At 40.0% G+C, this 19,921-nt stretch overlaps 1 protein-coding gene across 1 annotated transcript in view; it reads right to left on the reverse strand.

The window, feature by feature from the left end:
- The window catches only part of CFAP61 (cilia and flagella associated protein 61), a 106,952-nt gene that overhangs the window by 74,019 nt on the left and 13,012 nt on the right, over window positions 1–19,921 (reverse strand). Inside the window, exons 8-12 of the mRNA XM_050709837.1 lie at window positions 19,385–19,538; window positions 13,117–13,208; window positions 7,271–7,458; window positions 4,887–4,926; window positions 3,555–3,694 (exon numbers count right to left, since the gene is read on the reverse strand). Coding sequence (XP_050565794.1) covers window positions 3,555–3,694; window positions 4,887–4,926; window positions 7,271–7,458; window positions 13,117–13,208; window positions 19,385–19,538 — 614 coding nt within the window. The remainder of the gene's footprint in view (window positions 1–3,554; window positions 3,695–4,886; window positions 4,927–7,270; window positions 7,459–13,116; window positions 13,209–19,384; window positions 19,539–19,921) is intronic.

A 19,921-nucleotide genomic window follows, 5' to 3' on the forward strand; every position in this document is an offset into this window, starting at 1 on the left:
GAAATTGGTTGCTACATGACAGTTGTTCCAAATGTGTATATTAAATTTTATTGTGTAATAACAGGAAAGATCACACACCATCTGCTTAAAACAACTCAGAAATGCTGCTTTAATTGCTACTAAACACTTACATCCCAATGCCACAAAGCAAAGACTAGCCATAGCTGTAACCACAAGGTATCGTGCTCCTGAGACTAAAAGCCAGAGACAGGAAGCAAGGAATCTTTAAAAATAAAAATAGAATCCATTAATATACAGACATGTGGAAGAAAAAAGAAAAGAAAGAAAAGAAACAAAACAAAAGAGAGAGAGGGAGAAAAAAAGAAAAATAAGTAGAGCCAACTGTCATCTTCAGATACGGAAAAAAAGAAAGGCAGGAATATCAATACAACACAGGAATTTCTCCAATAAACACCAAATGACTAACACTTGTGTTAGGCCTCAATTCTTCAAACAGTTACACGTGAGGATAAATTTACACAAATAAAATGCCTCTGCTAAACATAAGATTGCCAATTACTAATCACGTGACAGTGACACGGTATAAAAATGTTTATGCAATGTAGCATGTTCCAGCAGGTTTTTTGTACAAAAACCACCAACATGTTAGCTACAGACAGGAATACCCTGGCACCTAACTAGTTCACACACTCGGTTATAAAACATGTTCCCACCCAAAAAAGAAAAAATTTACTTCACAGTAACAATCTACAGCAGTTGATAAATTCTTGTTATCTTTTAAAGGCATCAACCCTTCCTGGTTAAACAAGACTCACATACAATTAAGACTTATGGAGTGCTGCTCAAGGAACTCAATTAAAACTTAATTTCAAAGAATTAAGAATTAATCTTTCACCCACAGTTTACAAAAGCCTGCAATTCATGTAGTATAATTTCCATTCCTGTAGTTCTTGTTTTCAATTTAAACTTGTATGTGCTATTCTTCATCCTAAGTCACATTAATATTGATTTTGTGGAATATGGTTCTAATAATATCAGTTCTAGTAACTTTAAAAATATATCCCTACATAATATATGATATGTTATGGCAAATTTCACAGCTCAATCTCATGGAATACTTTCAACTCAATTATTTGAGTGCTCAAAAGCATACAATACATTTGATTACTACATTCTGTAAGAAACCCTGCAGCTGGCATCCAAATTACGAACTAATCCTGAATTTCTAAGTGAGCTTTGGCTCAGTTTCCACACTTGTTAACACATTTCTACAGACAGCTAATTGCAAGATCAAACAAGTGATGAGGATGATGGCCAGCAAGACCAGCAATCTGGTTAACTCTGCAACCCGTGAGCACTCTATCTCCCTGCTGCTCTAGTGTGCCCATGGTTTGAGTTATTCCCCCTCCAATGGCCAAAAGAAAGCAATTGGGCCAACAATGAACTACATTTTTAGCATTAGAAAAAACAGAACACATAAAAAATGAAAATTGTTTTAAAGATGAAATAAATATATAAATAATGAAACAACCAGATCCACTGTCAATATGAAAGAGTAGGAAGGACTATCCAAGGTTTGGGCTCATTTCTTTTCCAGCAAAGAATTAACTCACTTTAGATGCCCAGTTCCTTTGACTGCTCAGAAGCCAGGACACTATTATTATTATGCCTTTTAGTGAAAATTGAAGGAAAGTACCCATTAAGCAGTTCAGCCTATGCCTTCTCATCTGTTATTTTTTCTCCTTCACTGTTAAGTAGCAGACCTATACTTCCATTTGCTGCACTCTTGCTTTTTGTGTACTTAACACTTTTCCTTACTCCTCTTACAACCTTTGCTAATCAGTATCTCATTTTGTGCCTGTGCCTCTTCTGATTTTGCCCTTTCATGTCTTCACATTCCCACCTTCTTACCCCTGTTTTCCTTTTAATCCATTTTATGTGATGTCCTTTTCACTCACATGCCTTTTGAAAGCTCTTGGTGCAAGTACAATATATTGATCTTCTACTTTTTCATAATTTTTTTTCTTCCCTCTTTTTTTTTTTCCTAAGGGAGTATCTGCTGTTGTACACCAAGTTGTGCACAGAAACTTTCTAAAAGCTTCACCTGGTTTCTTCCACACCTCTTCTGATCCTAAACCTCACTTAAAGGCTATTTTTTCCTACTTTCCAGCACAGCTGCAGGGGAGCTGGAAAATGCTACTAATGACATTATTCTGTTGTCATGGAAAGACTGGTATGACTTGGAATATGCACAATTTAATCAGAATGTTAAGGTCTTTTAAAAACCTTGATAACGAGTTTAATTTTGAACAAAATCGCAAAAGGACTCATGACTACCAATCCTACTGCTGGATTACTGAACAGCTGTGACTGAGATTAACAGGAATTACTCCAGTGGCTTTATCTTTGTCCAGCTGGATTCTTACATAATACACAGAAGCCCAATTTCATCCCATGGTAAAAGGCTTCTGCATATGTCCAAGAGTAGCTGGCCAGCTCCTGCACAGGCTATTTGTATACCATCAATGGTGATTAAGTATGCAACTAAAATAGAATTATTTCTCTGAAATTACAGAGTATTTAGCTACATTAATAAGAAACAAAAGGAAAATGTCCTACTGTGTCAAAAATTTAAGATTGGTGTTTGGGCCAGCACAGGTTTGTGATACAAATGAAGGATTGTGACAGAAGTTATAAAGACAGAGTTTCTGCATCCCAGTTTACCAATACTTCAGACTATAGAAATGTTCAGAGTAGCATAAATTTGAAAAACATGAAATACCTGATTTGACACACACAAGAAAAAGAGATAAATTAGGTAAAATAGATACTTAACAATGAGGTTACTGCTGTGTATGTTCAAGAAATACATTACTGCAGTACTCTCTTGCAAGAGAATTTTATCATGTTTCCAAGAATTAAATCTACATCTGGCTTTCAAATATCAATGCTATTCAAACCAACCCAAGTCTAAAGGGTCAAATGTGGCACCATATTTCTCTGTTGGCCTTGTTCTACAATGAAGTAGCTTGGAGAAGCTACTCATCCATAATAACGTTCATCTTCATTAAGTTAGTACCATACATTCAAACTTTAAAGGAATCCTCCTATTGCAATTTTCTTTTTACTTTACAGGAAACCATATAAATGCTGGCAGTCAGAAGACCACTTGCTTTTACATGTTTAATTACCTTATTTTTTGTTTCATTAAAAATCAAGTCACTAATTAATTTATTTTACTGAAAATATAAGGTATTTCTACACCATCTAGTATAGTGCTATGTGGAGGAACATCTGAGTAGGCTTAGAATTCACTCCACAAGAAGTGATACAGTTGCAGTAATGCTGCTGAAGACTAAGTTACTTAGCCCTGATCCTAATTGTTCCAGGCACAGTCCCGTGCTATTCAACTATACTGGTTTTGGGACTCAAGCTACCATTTCTGCAAGATGTTGTGCTGTACCATGCAGACATATCAGCTTGCTCTGAGATAATGAAGGAATATGCATCTGGTGCCAGGTTTGATGATGCAAGTATATTCCACAAAAGTAACTCAGAGTACATCATTTGTTGTCACGAGGTGCATAACTCACTTGAGCAATCCAGCACGGTGGAACACGTAAAGCTCATGGCCAAGCTGGGTAGTAAAGTAAGGGACAACACGAACAAAACTCTGGATCAAGCAGAACTCCGGCACATGATGTGGCACAAGGATGATACAGAAGTCTTTGTCCTGAAAACATTTGCAGAGAATATAGGCTCTTAGTGATCTTAATGTCAGCTTTACACCAAAGCTTCTGACTAGAAGGGATAAAATGAAAATAAACAAACTTAAAAAATGTGCTTAAAATATCCATACACTCCAAATGTTGTTCTACTTAAGACACCTTGATGCCTGGGCAGCACAAAGGAACTGATGAGCCCAACATAAACTTGGCTTACAGAAATGGGTCTTTTAGCTCCAGTAGTAAAGACTTAGTTAAAATGCTGGCATTCCCTTAAGGTCCTTCCCTTCCCTGTTCTTCTTTTCTTCCTCAGTGGAAACAGTACGCCTATGCCCACACCTTTAGGGTTAATCTATTTTCCTTGAGAGTTTTTTTTTTCTACCCTGCAATTCTGTTGCAGTGGAATTTTAAGACAATGTATGCCTGTCCGGGATCTTTTGCACATTTGCAGCCAAGTGAGACCATCAAGGAGAGCAGGGTGTCCTAAGATCCTGAACAAATAGTCAGTGTGCATGCACAGCACCATACCTTGCACTGTACACACACTAAACCTGAAGAATGTAAGTTTGTATACATACAGTGATGTTCATCTTGTCCTGAATTTGGCATTGCTGGTGTGCATGTGCTACAGGTTGCCTATTCATACAAACACACATTGTATTTGCAGTCAACTTGAGCACATAGTGTGATTAATTTTTTTCTTACTACACCTGGTAAGTAGTTACTGCACTGTATATTCATATCCTTGTTTACCTCACGTTAGCTTTGCCCTAAACACCCACAGTTTAGGATATAGACAAGTAATACAGATTCCCTTAATAGTGCTGCTTCCTATGATTTAACTCTGGTTCCTGTAATGTATTTTCCTTGATATTATTTTGAATTTAGGCACCATATAGATCTATACACAATTTTAAAGGAGTTCGAAACATTTGCTCTCTAAATTTGCATCTCAAAAAATATAAAAAAAATCCCCCATGGAACATAAACAAAGAACTTATATAGACAATACAGAAAGTCCAAAAGCAGCCAAAAACAGAAGTCAGACTCAGGGTAACTCAGCACAGTGTAGCTAGCCATGCTGCACTCCTGTGAGTCACTGAATTAGTCAGGCATCAGACCTGAGCTACTCTTGCTGACAGCTGCACTTCTGTCACACCAAGCACACACATAAACTTTAAAACTTTAAAGTATACGTACTGGAAAAAGCTTGAAAACATAATGCAAAAAATCCAGTGATCTGCAACCAAGAGCAAACATTATTACAAAAAATGCATAACAAACAGATCCTAAACATTTCAATATTTACTTCCCCATAAATGCAAGGAATCTTTATTCACAATGCTAATCAGACATTCCTGCTAACTCAACATTAATCAATTGCAGACGTCACATGCTGCACATCAGCATGTTTGAAGCATCACTATTAACAAGAACAAGCCTCAATGTCTGAAATAATATCAAAACATTACTTTCTTCACTGAATGGAAAAAATTGACTTAGATGTTGCTGACTCAAAAAATATTTCCAGAAGACTTCCATGGGCTAAGAGGGCAGCATTAGTATACAGTAAATGTTAAATGAGATTACAAAAAGTTGTTGTCATAGACCACAGTATTCCCAAGGTTTGTGTCAGTATCCATTTGGCAAACCTATCCAATGTACTTTATCAGACTAATGGCAACATCAATACTTTGAAATTGTTTCTGACCATTTAACTTCTTTCCACTTCTCACCTCCTGGTTTGGAGTAATTACACTCTTCATCCAATGGGGACAGTGAAAGGTGACATCTGAGTTTAAAAAGCCATATGAAATCTAATAATTTAATCCTATTTCTCCTGTGTTTAAGGATACCAAAGAGCTCTCAACCCATCAAATAGAGTTATGATGAAGCTTTATGAAGTATTGTTCCAAAGTACAAAATTTGTCTTCTGAAGATATTCTATACGGATATATGTTACCTAAAAATACTGATAAAACCTCTCCCCATCCAGACCTGTAATTAAAATAACTAAGCTCCCTTTAATTTCTTCACCAACAACATTACTAGATGGAAGCAGAAGTATTTTAAAAATTAATATATTTGTGATTGAGTGAAAAATGTGAAAACTAAAAATGCTAAAAATACAGATTTGATTGGTTATTATATATTCACCTATATAATTCATAATTATGACTAGTTAGGAGAATATCTAAGGGAAAGGAAAATGTTACAGCAATGTATTTTTCTATTCTTTGGTATCTGGTACCTTCTTGGTAGCAAGGAATTCAGGCACATAGGTAGGAGATTTTCCAGCGGGTTTAAAAAAGTATCAAACATCTGCAGATATATACTAGCAGTTTGGTTCTTTTGCATTTTACTTAAAATGCACTAGCAAGCCACAAAACAGCTCTAGACCTAAGAGATGGAAACATTTAGCAACTTTACTGGATAATACAAATTCCTCAGCAGTGAACTTCCCTCGAGGGCTAAGATTCAATCATACCTACACAAAAACCAAACTACTATTTCGGGATCCATGCCATGCAGGGTCAGCAGTAACTCCTTCACGACAATATTCTGAGATACAGTCAGGATTACATCATGTCATCCTCTCAGACATATTTGCTTTTCTAACGGTCAGTACCTTTTGCAAACAGGTGGATCAAGCTAGTGCAAGCTAGGGAAGGATACACGTTAAATATCTGAAAACACCATGATCTACAGACTCCTCAGTTCTGAAGAGAGGACCTTGCATGAGTGTAAATCTTAGGAGAAGACTATGGAAAGGAATGCTATCTTCTCCACAGATATCCATCTTGGAATTCAAACTGTTCCAGAGATGTCTCCAGGGAGAGAAGAAAGGGTCTGCAATGTTCAGAGATAAACACAGTGAACATATCTTGAACAGGAACAGTGGTGCACATGAAGAACAGAATGTCAGAAGTGGGCAAAGAACTGACAGATCCTTATCCTAAGAAGGACACCATGAGCAGAGAATTCAGCTGGACTACAGAAAGATTATTTCTCAACATAGTTGCAGCAGATCACTGTTTTGTATTGTTACTTTGGTGTACTGAGAGTCATTCCAGAGCAAGTCCTTCACCTCAGTATTAATTTAAAATAAAAAATTATTCTATTCTGGAATAATTGACTTGCTTCATTTTGTTTTAGTCTAGATTGTCCATAAATTAACTGTTCTTGAACAGACTTCCTGCAACATGATTATTCTTTTGTATGTACCAGTGTTTTCATATGTATCAGTGTTTCTAAGAGCACAGACTTACAAGCACTGCACTTCTCTCTTAGATTTGAATTTAATGTTTTTTTAGAAAAAGAAACATCCAATTTCAACCAGCATTTTTCCACCAAAAGTAACTTGCTAATTTTTGTCCCCATAGTTCTATCACAGGTAGGAAGTTCTAGCTGGAGGTTGAAAATTTCAGTAAGTTATCAGTGAAATTAAAAAAAAAAAAAGAAAAGAAAAAAGAAAAATCTAACCTAGTTCCAGCAGGTGCTGTAACTTTCAGATTTGTCCAAAAATATTACATTAAAAGTTGTCACTAAGATTAGGAAAGCAGTAACTATTCATCCACACTCACCTAGTCTCATACTTCTCATCAATACAAAATAGACGAATACAGACAGTATTTGAAGGTCCTCTGTACACTGGATGGAAAGTATCTTTTTCTTCAGTCTCAAGGAGGGGTGATGCTGAGGCTTTAAAATCTTTGTGTGTGATATAATCTAAAAGCAGTTCAGTATGGGAAATGGTAATCACTTCACCTTTCTGCAAGAATAAGAGAGGTGATCACTTAAAACATTCCAGAAGAAATTTTATTTTTTTTAAATTAAGGTCTTGTATCATTCCTATCTTAGAGCATTCCAAGCAGACATGCGGGGATGTAGTTTTTACCTGTCACCTTGACAAACACAAAAGTTTGAGGAGGTATTTTTAATACGCTTTCATTTCTAAAACACTAGATTAAAATGGTCTTAAAAATATAGAAATTGTTGCCAAAGAGCAATATATTCATAAACTAATAGTTATCTTCTCTGGAGATATTCAAGGCCCGTCTGGATGCCTACCTGGACAGCCTGCTCTAATGAACCTGCTTTGGCAGGGGGGTTGGACCTGATGACTTCTCGAGGTCCCTTCCAACCCCTACAATTCTGTGATTATCATTAGAATCACTTTGCAAGGCAATAAAACATCTTTCAGAAATGCTTTCTCACGCATACTGAAACTATGTGAAAATTAAAACATGTTATGGTAAAGAAAATGGAATCAAAGCAGATAATGTTGTTAAAATGGAAATGAACAATAACATGAAGAAAACCGGAGTAGCTTCGATACATTACTGAAAGAGAGACTAAAAGACAGGTGTAACTGTTTAAGATTTCTTGGGATAAACTCTCTGCTGATCTGTACTGCACCAATACATGTCGTAGTAATGCTCTCTTATGAAGTTGAGCTTCACCATCAGAAACAACAGAAAATGCACAGAGAGAACAGGCACCCTTTAAGTTCTACAAATTATGGGAGAAAATTGAAGCTATACTTCTGTTTTTAACATTTTGGTAGCTTTCTGTCAGTTACAGATTTGAAGCCTGGTAACAGTCAAGTCAAAACCTCAAGACTCACAGACCTTTTAAAGTAAGCAGACTCCTGCCCTGCTACAGAATGCTCTCTTCACATCTGCAGCAGGTCCCACTTGAAGCTGTGCATCCCCACACCTTTCATAGAATCATAGAAACACAAGGTTGGAAAGGACCTACAAATTCATCTAGTCCAACCATCTTCCTGTCACCAATAATACCCACTAAGCTACTAAATCATATCTCATAGTACCTTGTCCAGGCACTTCTTGAATGCTGCGAGGGATGGTGACTCCACCACCTTCCTCGGCAGGCCATTCCAGTACCTCACCACCCTTTGAGAGAAAAAGTTTTTCTTGATATCTAATCTAAATCTCCCCAGGTGCAACTTCTGGCCATTCCCATGAGTCCTATCATTAGTTATCTGACAGAAGAGGCCGACCCCCTCCTCATCACAACCTCCCTTCAGGAAGTTGTAGAGTGCAATGAGGTCTCCCCTGAGCCTCCTCTTCTCCAGGCTAAACAATCCCAGCTCCCTCAGCTGCTCCTCATAAGACTTGTGCTCCAGACTTGTCACCAGTTTTACTGTCCTTCTCTGGATATGCTCCAGGGCCTTGATATCTTTCCTGTAGTGAGGGGCCCAAAACCGAACACAGTACTCAAGGTACAGCCTCACCAGAGCTGAGTACAGGGGGGTGATCACCTCCCTGCTCCTGCTGGCTACACTATTTCTAATACAGGTCAGGTTGCCATTGGCCTTCTTGGCCACCTGAGCACACCGCCGGCTCATGTTCAGCAGAGAATCAATCAACACTCCCAGGTCCCTTTCCTCTTCACAGTCTTCTAGCCACTCTGCCCCAAGCCTATAGCGTTGCATGGGGTTATTGTGGCCAAAGTGCAGGACCCAGCACCTGGCCTTGTTAAACCTCATCCCATTCACCTCAGCCCAGCAGCCCAGCCTATCCAGATCCCTCTGAAGGGCCACCCCACCCACAGGCAGATTGACACTACCTCCTGACTTGGTGTCATCTGCAAACTTACTGAGGGTACACTCGATTCCCTCATCTAGGTCATCAGTAAAGATACTAAACAAGATAGGCCCCAGTACCAAACCCTGGGGGACACCACTTGTAACGGGATGCCAGCTGGATTTAATTCCATTAACCACAACCCACTGGGCACGGCCCTCCAGCCAGTTCTTTACCCAGAGAAGAGTATACCTGTCCAGGCCATGGGCAGCCAGTTTCCCCAGGAGAATACTGTGGGAGACTGTGTCAAAGGCTTTGCTGAAGTCTAAGTAGACTACATCAACAGCCCTTCCCTCATCCAGTCTGGTCACACGATCGTAGAAGGAGATGAGGTTGGACAAGCACAACCTGCCTTTTGTGAACCTGTGCTGGCTGGGCCTGATCCCCTGGATGCCACGCAAGTGCCATGTGATCTCACCCAAGATGATTTGCTCCATAACTTTCCCTGGAACCGAGGTCAGGCTGATAGGCTTGTAGTTCCCTGGGTCCTCCTTACAGCCCTTCTTGTAGATGGGAGTCACATCGTCAAGCCTACAATCCTCTGGGACCTCTCCAGATAACCAGGAACACTGATAGATGGTGGAAAGCAGCTTGGCAATCACCTCCACCAGCTCCCTCAGCACCGTCGGGTAGAGCTCGTCTGGTCCCATGGACTTGTGACATTCCAGATGGAGAAGCAGGTCTCTAACTGTCTCTTCCTGGATCACAGTGGGTGATTCTCTACCTGAATCACAGGGGACATCCAGGTCCAAGCATAAAGTACCCTGAGGATAACTATCTGACTATTAAAGACAGATGTAAAGAAGGTGTTGAGAACCTCAGCCTTATCCTTATTGATCACATTCCCTGCTGCATCAAGTAAAGGATGGAAATTTTCCTTGGTTCTTCTCTTGCTGTTAATATATTTGTAAAAGGATTTCTTGTTCTCTTTTACTGCAGTGGCCAATCTGAGCTCAAGCTGGGCTTTTGCCTTTCTAACTTCCTCTCTGCATATCTTAGCAAATTCCTTGTAGTTGCCCCAAGTAGCCTGTCCCTTCTTCCAGCAGACATAGACTCTCTTTTTCTCCTGGAATCTCAATAAAAGTTCCCGGTTCATCCATGCTGGTCTTCTTCCCCTCCAGCTCACTTTACGGGACTCAGGTACAGCCTGCTCCTGTGCCTGTAAGATTTCCTTCTTGAGGAGTGTCCAGGCTTCTTGGACACCTTTGCCTTTCAGTAGTGACTCCCAAGGGACCTCTGCAATAAGTGTCCTATTCAGGACAAAGTCAGAGTCCGCCCTCCGGAAGTTCAAGACAGCAGTTTTGCTAGTTACCCTCCTGACATCACCAAGGATAGAAAACTATACAATTTCATGGCCACTCTGCCCAAGACAGTCCCCAGCTTTCACATCTCCCCCCAGTCCTTCTCTGTTAGTGAAGAGCAGGTCTAGTGGGGCACATCCCCTGGTAGGCTCTTGAACCAGCTGTATCACGAAGCTATCCTCAACACACTCTAGAAACCTCCTGGACTGGTTCCTCTGCACAGTATTATACTTCCAGCATATATCAAGGAAGTTGAAGTCTCCCATGAGAACGAGTGCTGGTGATCGTGTAACTTTTGCAAGCTGCTCAAAGAATGCCTCATCCATATCTTCATCCTGAGTAGGTGGCCTATAACAGACCTCCACCAAGATGTCACCCCTCCAGGACTTCCCCCTGATCCTTATCCACAGACACTCAACTTTATCATTCCCAACCGCAAGCTCTTCAACATCAAAACACTCTTTAATATAAAGAGCCACACTACCACCCTTCATACCTTGTCTATCCCTTCCGAAGAGCTTGTAGCCATCCATCACAGTACTTCAGTCGTGGGAGTGATCCCGCCACATTTCAGTTATTGCAACTAGGTCGTAGTTAGCCTGTCGCACAATTGCTTCTAGCTCCTCCTGGTTGTTGTCCGTGCTGTGTGCATTGGTGTAGATGCACTTCAGACGAGACATCTGCCTCACCCCCAGCTTCAGTATTGTTCCCCTAGGCACTTCTCTGGTGAGCTGTTTTACCCCCTTCCCCATCATAGCTAGTTTAAAGCTCTCTTGATGAGTCCTGCTAGCTCCTGCACCACGATTCATTTCCCCCTTTGAGACAGGTGAGTTCCATCCATTGACAACAGGCCAGGGGTCGAGTAAACTGCCCCATGGTCAAAGAACCCAAAGCTCCTGTCTCAACACCAGCCCCTCAGCCACTTACTCATTACCCATGTTTTCCTAGCCCACTCCGTGTCCTTCACCTCCCCAGAAGGAATAGGACAAAACACAACCTGCGCTCCCACTCCTTGAACTATTCACCCTAAACCCCTGAAATCTCTCTTCATAGTTCACAGGCTTCTCTGAGCGATTTCATCGCTGCCTGTCTGAACTATGAGTAGTGGGTAGTAATCAGCGGGGTGAACCAGCTCTGGGAGTTTTCTAGTTATGTCCCTGACCCAAGCCCCAGGTAAGCAGCACACTTCCCTACAGCTCAGGTCTGGTCTGCAAACGGGTCCCTCCGTTCCTCTGAGAAGGGAGTCACCTACCACAACCACCCTTCTTTCTTTCCTGGCAGAGGCAGTCTGAATGCGTGGAGTCGACTGCCTTGTCCTTGGTAACCTCTTAGGGGAACCTTCCTGTGCCTCCCCCCCCTTCACTGTCCAATGCTACAAACCTATTGCTTAGGGGGGCCTGGGGATGCGAGGGAAACAGAGGGGGAGTTCGCTCACAGTGCCAAGCAGGGACCCTCTCCCAACCCTCCCCATCCCTCAGGTCGCCCCCCGACCCGACAGGGACAGGACAGGCGGTTCACCACCAATTGTGGGGTATCCCCCTGGCACCTTTCTCTCTGGCACACCAGGGAGCTACTCCACCAGTCGATCTCCCGCTCACAGTCTCTGATGGCCCTCAGTCTCTCAACCTCATCTCTCAGCTCTGCCACCATGCTGAGCAGACCTTCCACTTGCTTGCACCTCACACAGGTGCAATACCTACCGCCCTCCCCCAGCAGCAGCAGGCTCTGGCACTCCCTGCAGCCAGAGACCTGTACAGCCATGGTTCTGGACAGGCCTTCCCTTTGGGTCACCACAGTCTTTTTGGGACAAGCTCTCTGCCTGGTGGAGACCATGGCAAAAACTGTGGTCACAGAGACTGCCAGCAGATAGGATGGACTCGAAAGGGAGGAGGGACAGCATCCCTGTGCCCCACCGCACGAGCTCCCACACCCACCGCCGCAGCACGCTGTGGGCGGTGCTCATGTGCTGGCCGCCCCTCCCCGTGCCTGGTGGCTCTTTCTAGGCGGAGGGCCTGGGTGCAGCAGCCATCCCTGGCAACGCCCACTCCCTGTCAGCCTCTCTCGGGAGAGCTAGCACTTGCGGCGTGGTCGTGCTGCTGTCCCGGGCCGCGAAGCAAGGGACCGAGGTGCCCCTGTAAGTCATGGGCGGACGCTGCGGTTGTGGCTGCGCCGGCTCCGAGGTGGCCGACCTCGACTGCTGAGGTTGTCTACTTTAGTCAGTGGCAGACCCGCACCAGCAGCCCCCATCCTTTTTCTCCCTCTGTGCCACTTGTTCCCATTCCCATGCTGCCTGCTGTTCAGGTGGAACTAGATGGGAAAACTCCTCTGGTTAATCACAACTGCCACCTCCACCCAGACCCTAGCTAGAGCAGCTTCTGAGCTATGCAGGACAGCAGACACTAGTGTGGGCACATGCAGTGGACATTGCAGGAGTGGAAACACTGCTTGTCCTAGCAGCCTCCACGTCTGCTTCAAATTAACTTCAAAAGTTAGCAGCACTGCTGTATACAGGGGTATTACCTGCACAGCTGCATCTTGGTCACTAATACGTTCCACATTTTGAGATGAAATGGACTCTGCTTCCTGACTTGTTTGGTTGCTTTTATCTTCACCTGAGTAATGAAAAAGAATAAACACACGTAAAAATGAGAGCATAACCATCAGAATCATAGCAGTAACTAAGAGTAAGTGTGCCAGACTGCTCCTGTTGACAGGTTTCTTTTATTTATTTGTAATAACCACATTTAAAATAGACTCCTGTATTTACTTGGCTAGAACTTCATTGGATAATTTGATCTCAAGGCAAAATCAGATAATTGGCTTTAAAATAGGAATTGAACAAGACACAGTTGGGAAGCAATTCCTAACTCTTTTATTACATGTAATAAATTTTGACCCTATCTGAAGAGAAAAATATGAGTGACTAGTGTATTGACTGGTATCTTAAACTTTGTCTGCTGCTACCTTTTTTTCTGATGACCATAAGAATGAGCAAGGCTCTTGATTCTCACATTAATTCTCCTAACAGAACTGAAATTCAGAATAAAATCTAGGCAAGCCATAACCCTTACTTATTGGAACCAATAGGGACAAGAAACAGGGATTGAAATTCCCTTCTCATTTGCTGAATTTAACTAGCTCTATAACCCTTATTTCATTTCTTATAAAAAGTGATTGCCATTTGGTCAACGGTTCTCAGTTTGTCTATTTTTGCCTCTTCATCTCATCTAAGAAATGCTCTCCTCTGCTGCTTTTCCTGGGTGCTGAAGCAACTGCTTCAAAGCACTTCATCAGCCATTGCAATTCTTTCATGTATGATTTTTCAGCCAAAAACCAGACACCCATCGAACTGCGCACAGAATGCCCACAGTAGCAGTGACCACAGGTATGGCAGGCTTTTAGACATCAGCAGCATTAAAAAAAAAAAAAAAGGCTCAGTCGAAAAGAAATACAATTGACAATCAAATTCACAGAAACCAGGTTTTAAATCTATATGAAAGATCGTCCTACCTTCTTTAGCAACATTACAGCGTCACTCTAGTTTAGTTCATCCCAATCAGAGTAGTAATATTTTTGTGAGTAAAACAGCTCCCTTAGCTGATAAGGTGAAATTACTTGCAGCCATATTATGAATTGATTTTTAATCATTGACTGACCTGAGAAACAGCCACGATATATATGTACATGATGCAATATATATGTTTACATACTTACAGCATTTCTGATCAAGTGCTGAATCCAATTAAAACAAACACCTACATATTAGGGAGTTTATCTAAATATTGTTATATGTGTTTTTTGCCATTCTACCCCCTTGGCAATTTCAAGGAGCAATTCCAGAGTTGATAATTAAAATGTTAACAAACCACAATAAAAATGTCCAATACTAGTGTGGAATATACACGATGCATTATATTTTATTTTAATTACTTAACCAGTATCTTAACACAGATCTTGACAGTTTACACAGCAACACACAACAGCCCTACAGAACTCTGCTGGTACCTGGCACCAATGTGAGAGAGCAGACTACTAACTTTCACAACACCTTGATGCTCGTTTGACAGCAGGCAATCACCATTTCAGCACGTGTAAAGTATGTTTGGGAAAGCAATTCCTAAATCTGCATGCTGATGGATTATTCCCTTTAAAGTCAGTAGAAGGTGAGGGTATTCAGAACCAGAGATCACCTGATAACCCAAAAATGCCACATCTAAAGTTTTAATCCTATGGACTACGATTATTCTAGTCATCAACCTGGAAAAGAAACATTGAAGTACTAGCAAAGCCTACATATGACACCAAATAACCACTTAAAATTACTAAAGCTAAATGTCAGCTGCCCTTGAGTGTCTCTCTTCAATAGTTCTGCCATTCCTTAAATCATCCCCTCCCTAATCTTACAGATACAATCCCAGTTTACTGCATTTATATTAAAAAATGAAGTCTGAAAATAACTTTTAACCAATAAACTCTTGAGGTATAGGTATCATGGCTGTAGAAAACAGATCAGGCCATTACATCCCTGCATGTGAAAGCTCCAATTACACAGGAGAATCATAGTTTCTGAGCTCCAGGAGAAGGATAAAAAAATTCAAAAATCACAGCACAAAAGGATTCTTCACTCCTCTGTCTGAATTTGGTAAATCCATCTAAGCTACATGCATTGACATGAGCATTTTTCTTCATAGAGTAATGAGCTTTTTTCTCCTTAAGAAAAAAAAATGCTCAAAGGTTTAAAATAGTTTAGCCCAAAATCTTTTTAAAAAATCTGTTATCTGAAAATCTGTTTCACTGCTAGTAGAAAAGAATGCAGATGCAATTTGCAGGGCAAGAAGAAACACAGGGGTTAGAAATCATGGTTTCTCCAGGGGTATCACAGATGTGAGACTTCACAGAAATGATCAAATGTCGTTTTGATTAACCCAGATACATTTCTCATTATGAACAGCCTTGCAGGTGTCAAAAGTTAATTAATACAAGCCTCTTGTTGTCATGTAAATATTGATATGTGGTTTCTGACTTCACACTAAAATGAAATCCCTTAATGGCTCCACCATTCACTACTGTCAAATATAGCTGCATCACTGTTTATATATATGCTGTACACAACTGACTGCAAAGAATGTAAATATTGTTGCACTCAATGAAGTAAGGAACATGAACAAAAAGAAAATTAAAATAATTCTGGGATTGCTAGGTTGTTAGCAGAGGTAACAGTCGGCAGGATCAAGAAGCCAGTTCAACATGAAGCCTGATGAAAAGCCCTTGAATCATTCCCACTGCATCATAATGTTTTCTGGCCACTAATTCGTGACACCATATAGAGTAACAACCAAATTACTGTAATTACCCTGAAATGTAAGTGGCATATCAATATTGTGTTAAACACAGATTTTTGTACACTCTTTCATTATTATTCAGTACTACATTTTGAAAGGAAAAAATACTATCAACCTGTGGTCTCTATTTTCAAGCTAAAGAGCTTGAAAAAAATATCCTTGTTGGTTTTTAGTTTGTTTTGTTTTGTTTTGTTTTCATATGGGAACATGTGAATACTCTATAAAGGAATGTGGCTCGCATTTTAAATTCTCAGCCTTTGAATTCAATAAAAGAAAGTCGACATCTTCTATTGACATAAGATGCAAAGGCAGCAAAACTTCCCTAGACAAAAGACAATTTGGCATCGCATTTCCAATACAATAGACTGCAGAAATGGTGCCATCATTATAACAGCATTTATATAGTCATGCGCATGTTATGCTATATAATCAAGTTTAAACTATGTGTCAATGACACTATAGTAAATTACAAGGACATAGGTAGGCCCTTATATTGGAAAGGCTTATCGATGGACTACCAGGTTGGAACTATTATTTGGGTCTCCATTTACCAAAAAAGCCCAAGATATAATTCCCTTTTCATACTAAATTTTTAATAAAATGAAAAATTCAGATAGAAGGGGAACTATGCTTATGCTTTTTTTTTGTTTTTGTTTTTGGCAGTGGTGGCCAGTGGGTGGAGAGGGGGGCGTTTTTTTTTTCTGTAAAATTCTTTACTAAAATGGTGGGCTCTTTTCTTTTCCTTTCTTAATAAGTAAATAAATAAATAAAGGAAACACCACTGCTTTTCCTGGATGTTCTCATGAATGACTGCTGAGATGAATTTTGAGTCATGTCTCATGCAATAATAAAACCTGAATCAGAGCCTTTTTTTTTTCCAACCATTTGAAAAATACAGACTTTTTGTTTACATAAACAATTTGTTTATAGTTTATAAAAGACATTTATCAAATATCCACCATAAAGCATATATTTTCAATAAACCATACAAAAGTTTTGTAACTTGTGACAAGCTAACACTTTATTGAATTGATATTACAGGGTATAGAAATAACAGTATATATTTGTTTGTTTGCTTTCTTTTTATCTTTTCTTTCTGTTTTCTTTCTTTAAAATTCAACTACCACAGCCTTTAGTTTCATCACTTTCTTTTTGGCTGTACTGGGCAGGCATAAACAACAGTTTACAATGCTTCAGGACAAGCAAAACTATTTTAAAATGTTATAATTGTTTGTGTTCTAAAATGTACAAAGTTACCACAATAGTTTTTATTATTATTCCATGATAATAGAATTAATATTCCTGAGCAATATATAGCCATGGGCTACCTCTAATTTTACTATTAAATTTCTAGTGGCTCACTCGTTAAGAATAGTATCGGAGACAGGCAATTCACTGCTGATAATCAAGTTCCTTCTCAGGTGTCTGTCTTTGAGACCCTCAATGATTTGTGTTCAAGATATCTGAAAAAGCCTACCAATAATTCTCTTTCCCCAAGGCTGCTCTTGAACACAACAAGCTTGAAATTTGTGGCTGTAGCTCTAACAGAATTGCAGCTGCAAGCACACCCACAGGCTGCCCACTCAGCAGGCAGATGGAGGAGACAGTAGGGTTGTAGCAGCTCCTGATGCCATTCTCTTCTGGAGACAGATGTTGGGAATTGGCTCGGTGCCGAAGGCAGGTATTTCACAGGATCCATGACACAAAACTTATTTGCCATTCCAAATAGAGGGATACTACTCCTTTTTTTTTTTTTTTAAATTGTACTTACAAAGTAAATACAGCATTGCAAACAACCAACAACCACCAAAAGTAATACAGTTTTTAAATGGAGAGGGAAAAGAGAGGGAATCATGTCCAAGATTGCTAACCAAGGTGCTTAATACGCTTCTCAAAAGCACTCAGATGCTAAGCTGGTAAGTGTTATAGGAACCTGAAAAGAATCATTTATGCTGATTTTACATGCTTTTTTTTTTTTTTTTTTTTTAACAATTAGAAAATCCAATAGCTCATTATTCCAGCCTATCCAGGCCCCTCTGGGCAGCAGCAGAGCCCTCTGCCATACCGGCTCCTCCTTCCAGTTTTGTATCATCAGCAAATTTGCTGATTGAAGGGAGTAGGCAACATATATGTCTAGATTTCCTGCTGATATAGCAGTAGGACAGAAGTCAAAGTGAAGTCAATACTACTCATAGGTAACGAGAATTTAAAATACTGAGATAATATTTGCAGTTTTAAAATGAAGTATATTTCATACTTTTCTGCACATTTTCATATAGCTTATCGAAGAACTAATCCCAAGAGAAATTTGCATGACTTTGCAGGGTGGAAAAGTTCTTCCCAAACTTTGTTCCTGATCAAACAGTGCAAGGAAGGCTGGGCCAGAACAGCAGGAAAGGAAAGAGAGGTCTAGTTTTTAGAAGAGACTATCATAAATTATCTTTCTTCCTCCTTCAGTCCTACCTACATTTCTACATATGTCTGTCACCTATTTTGAAATAATACTCCTGAAGTTCCAGGTGCGTGGACTGATACAGGACAAGGCAGCTGGGTTCCTTCATCTCTTACTATATTCTTCTTGGCAGGGGAGGGGAAGTCCACAAGTGTGGCTGGAAGGCATTTTTTTTCTTTCCCTTTACTGTTCCATGGCTTTCAGCTATGAGATACCAGCTGGTGACTGCTCTGAAGCTGCCCAGTTGCTTTTTTGCCTGGTGCTTTGTGTTCAAACAAGCAGATACGTAACAACCTAGTGGTGTTTCTTTAATTCTATTACTAATAATCAGCAAACAGCAAAATGCTGCCCTTCTGGACAAAAAGACCTTCAACACTGAAAAATAATGATGACAACTGTAAATTATTAGTGGTCTATAAATAGGCAACATATTCATGTTACTGCTATTTGTTAGTTGCAGTAAGATGGCTTGTAGGTGGTTTGTCATATTGTGTCCAACACAAAAATAGAATGAAAACAGTTCCTGATCTTCCAAAACCTCGTAACCTAAAAGACTGCAAACAGTAAGCAGACAGAGCAGAAAATGAGCCTCAAGGAAATAAGAGGGCACAAATCACAAGACAATGTGACAGCCACTGATAACCAGCTGCTTAGCTGCTGACAGACATTAGAACCAAGTTTTAAAATTAAGTCTTAATTTAACAGCACAACTGTAGTCAACTGATGGGAAGTAGATGCTATTCTGTGGCTTTCCAAAACTTGAAACCTACTTATATCTCACACCTCTGTTTTGATGAGAGTCTTCAATGTGACACACTGTACAGACCAGCTCCCCTGAATTAAAAAACACCAGGCAACCATCTCCAAAGTGCAGACACATTCTTTTTTTCTTACTAATATAAGCCTATGTCCTCTTCCATTTTTTTTCAAAACCTGTTCAGAAGCTAGAAATAAATGCACCTTGAATCTGCCTATAATTTTAGAATATAGGTACCTTCTGGAATGCTTGGCTCCTGTGACACTTTGAGAACATCTTCAGGATGTGGTTTACAGAGTCCATGGAAAGGCCCTAAGTCAAAACATGCATGAAACAAGGAAACATCTACTTGAGAGCATAAGCTCATGAATCCCACTGCAGTGTCTCCAGCCTGCAATATAAAAACAATGTCACACACACGCAAAAGTTGAGCAGATAATTTTAGTTGAAGCCAAAAAAAAAAGGGTTGTGAGGAGGAAAGGGGGAAAAAAAGGGCAAAACAAGAATTTCAGCATACTAGCTGTAGCTGTGTGTAAAAGAAAAGTATAAAGAAAAGTTAAAGATTTTTTTTCAATTAAGTGTATTACATCCTCTACATTAGATGTTATTGTTATTGTTGTTGTTATTGTTATTGTTGTTGTTTTGTTGTTGTTGTTATTATTATTATTATTATAGTTATGATTTGCAGGGGGATTAGAATTATTTATAAGGACCAAATTATGATCTACTGTTTCAATAAAACACCCTTCAACTAGAGACCTCCAAAAAGGGCAT

The sequence above is a fragment of the Cygnus atratus genome, chromosome 3, assembly GCF_013377495.2.
Source record: "Cygnus atratus isolate AKBS03 ecotype Queensland, Australia chromosome 3, CAtr_DNAZoo_HiC_assembly, whole genome shotgun sequence".
Lineage (NCBI taxonomy): Eukaryota > Metazoa > Chordata > Aves > Anseriformes > Anatidae > Cygnus > Cygnus atratus.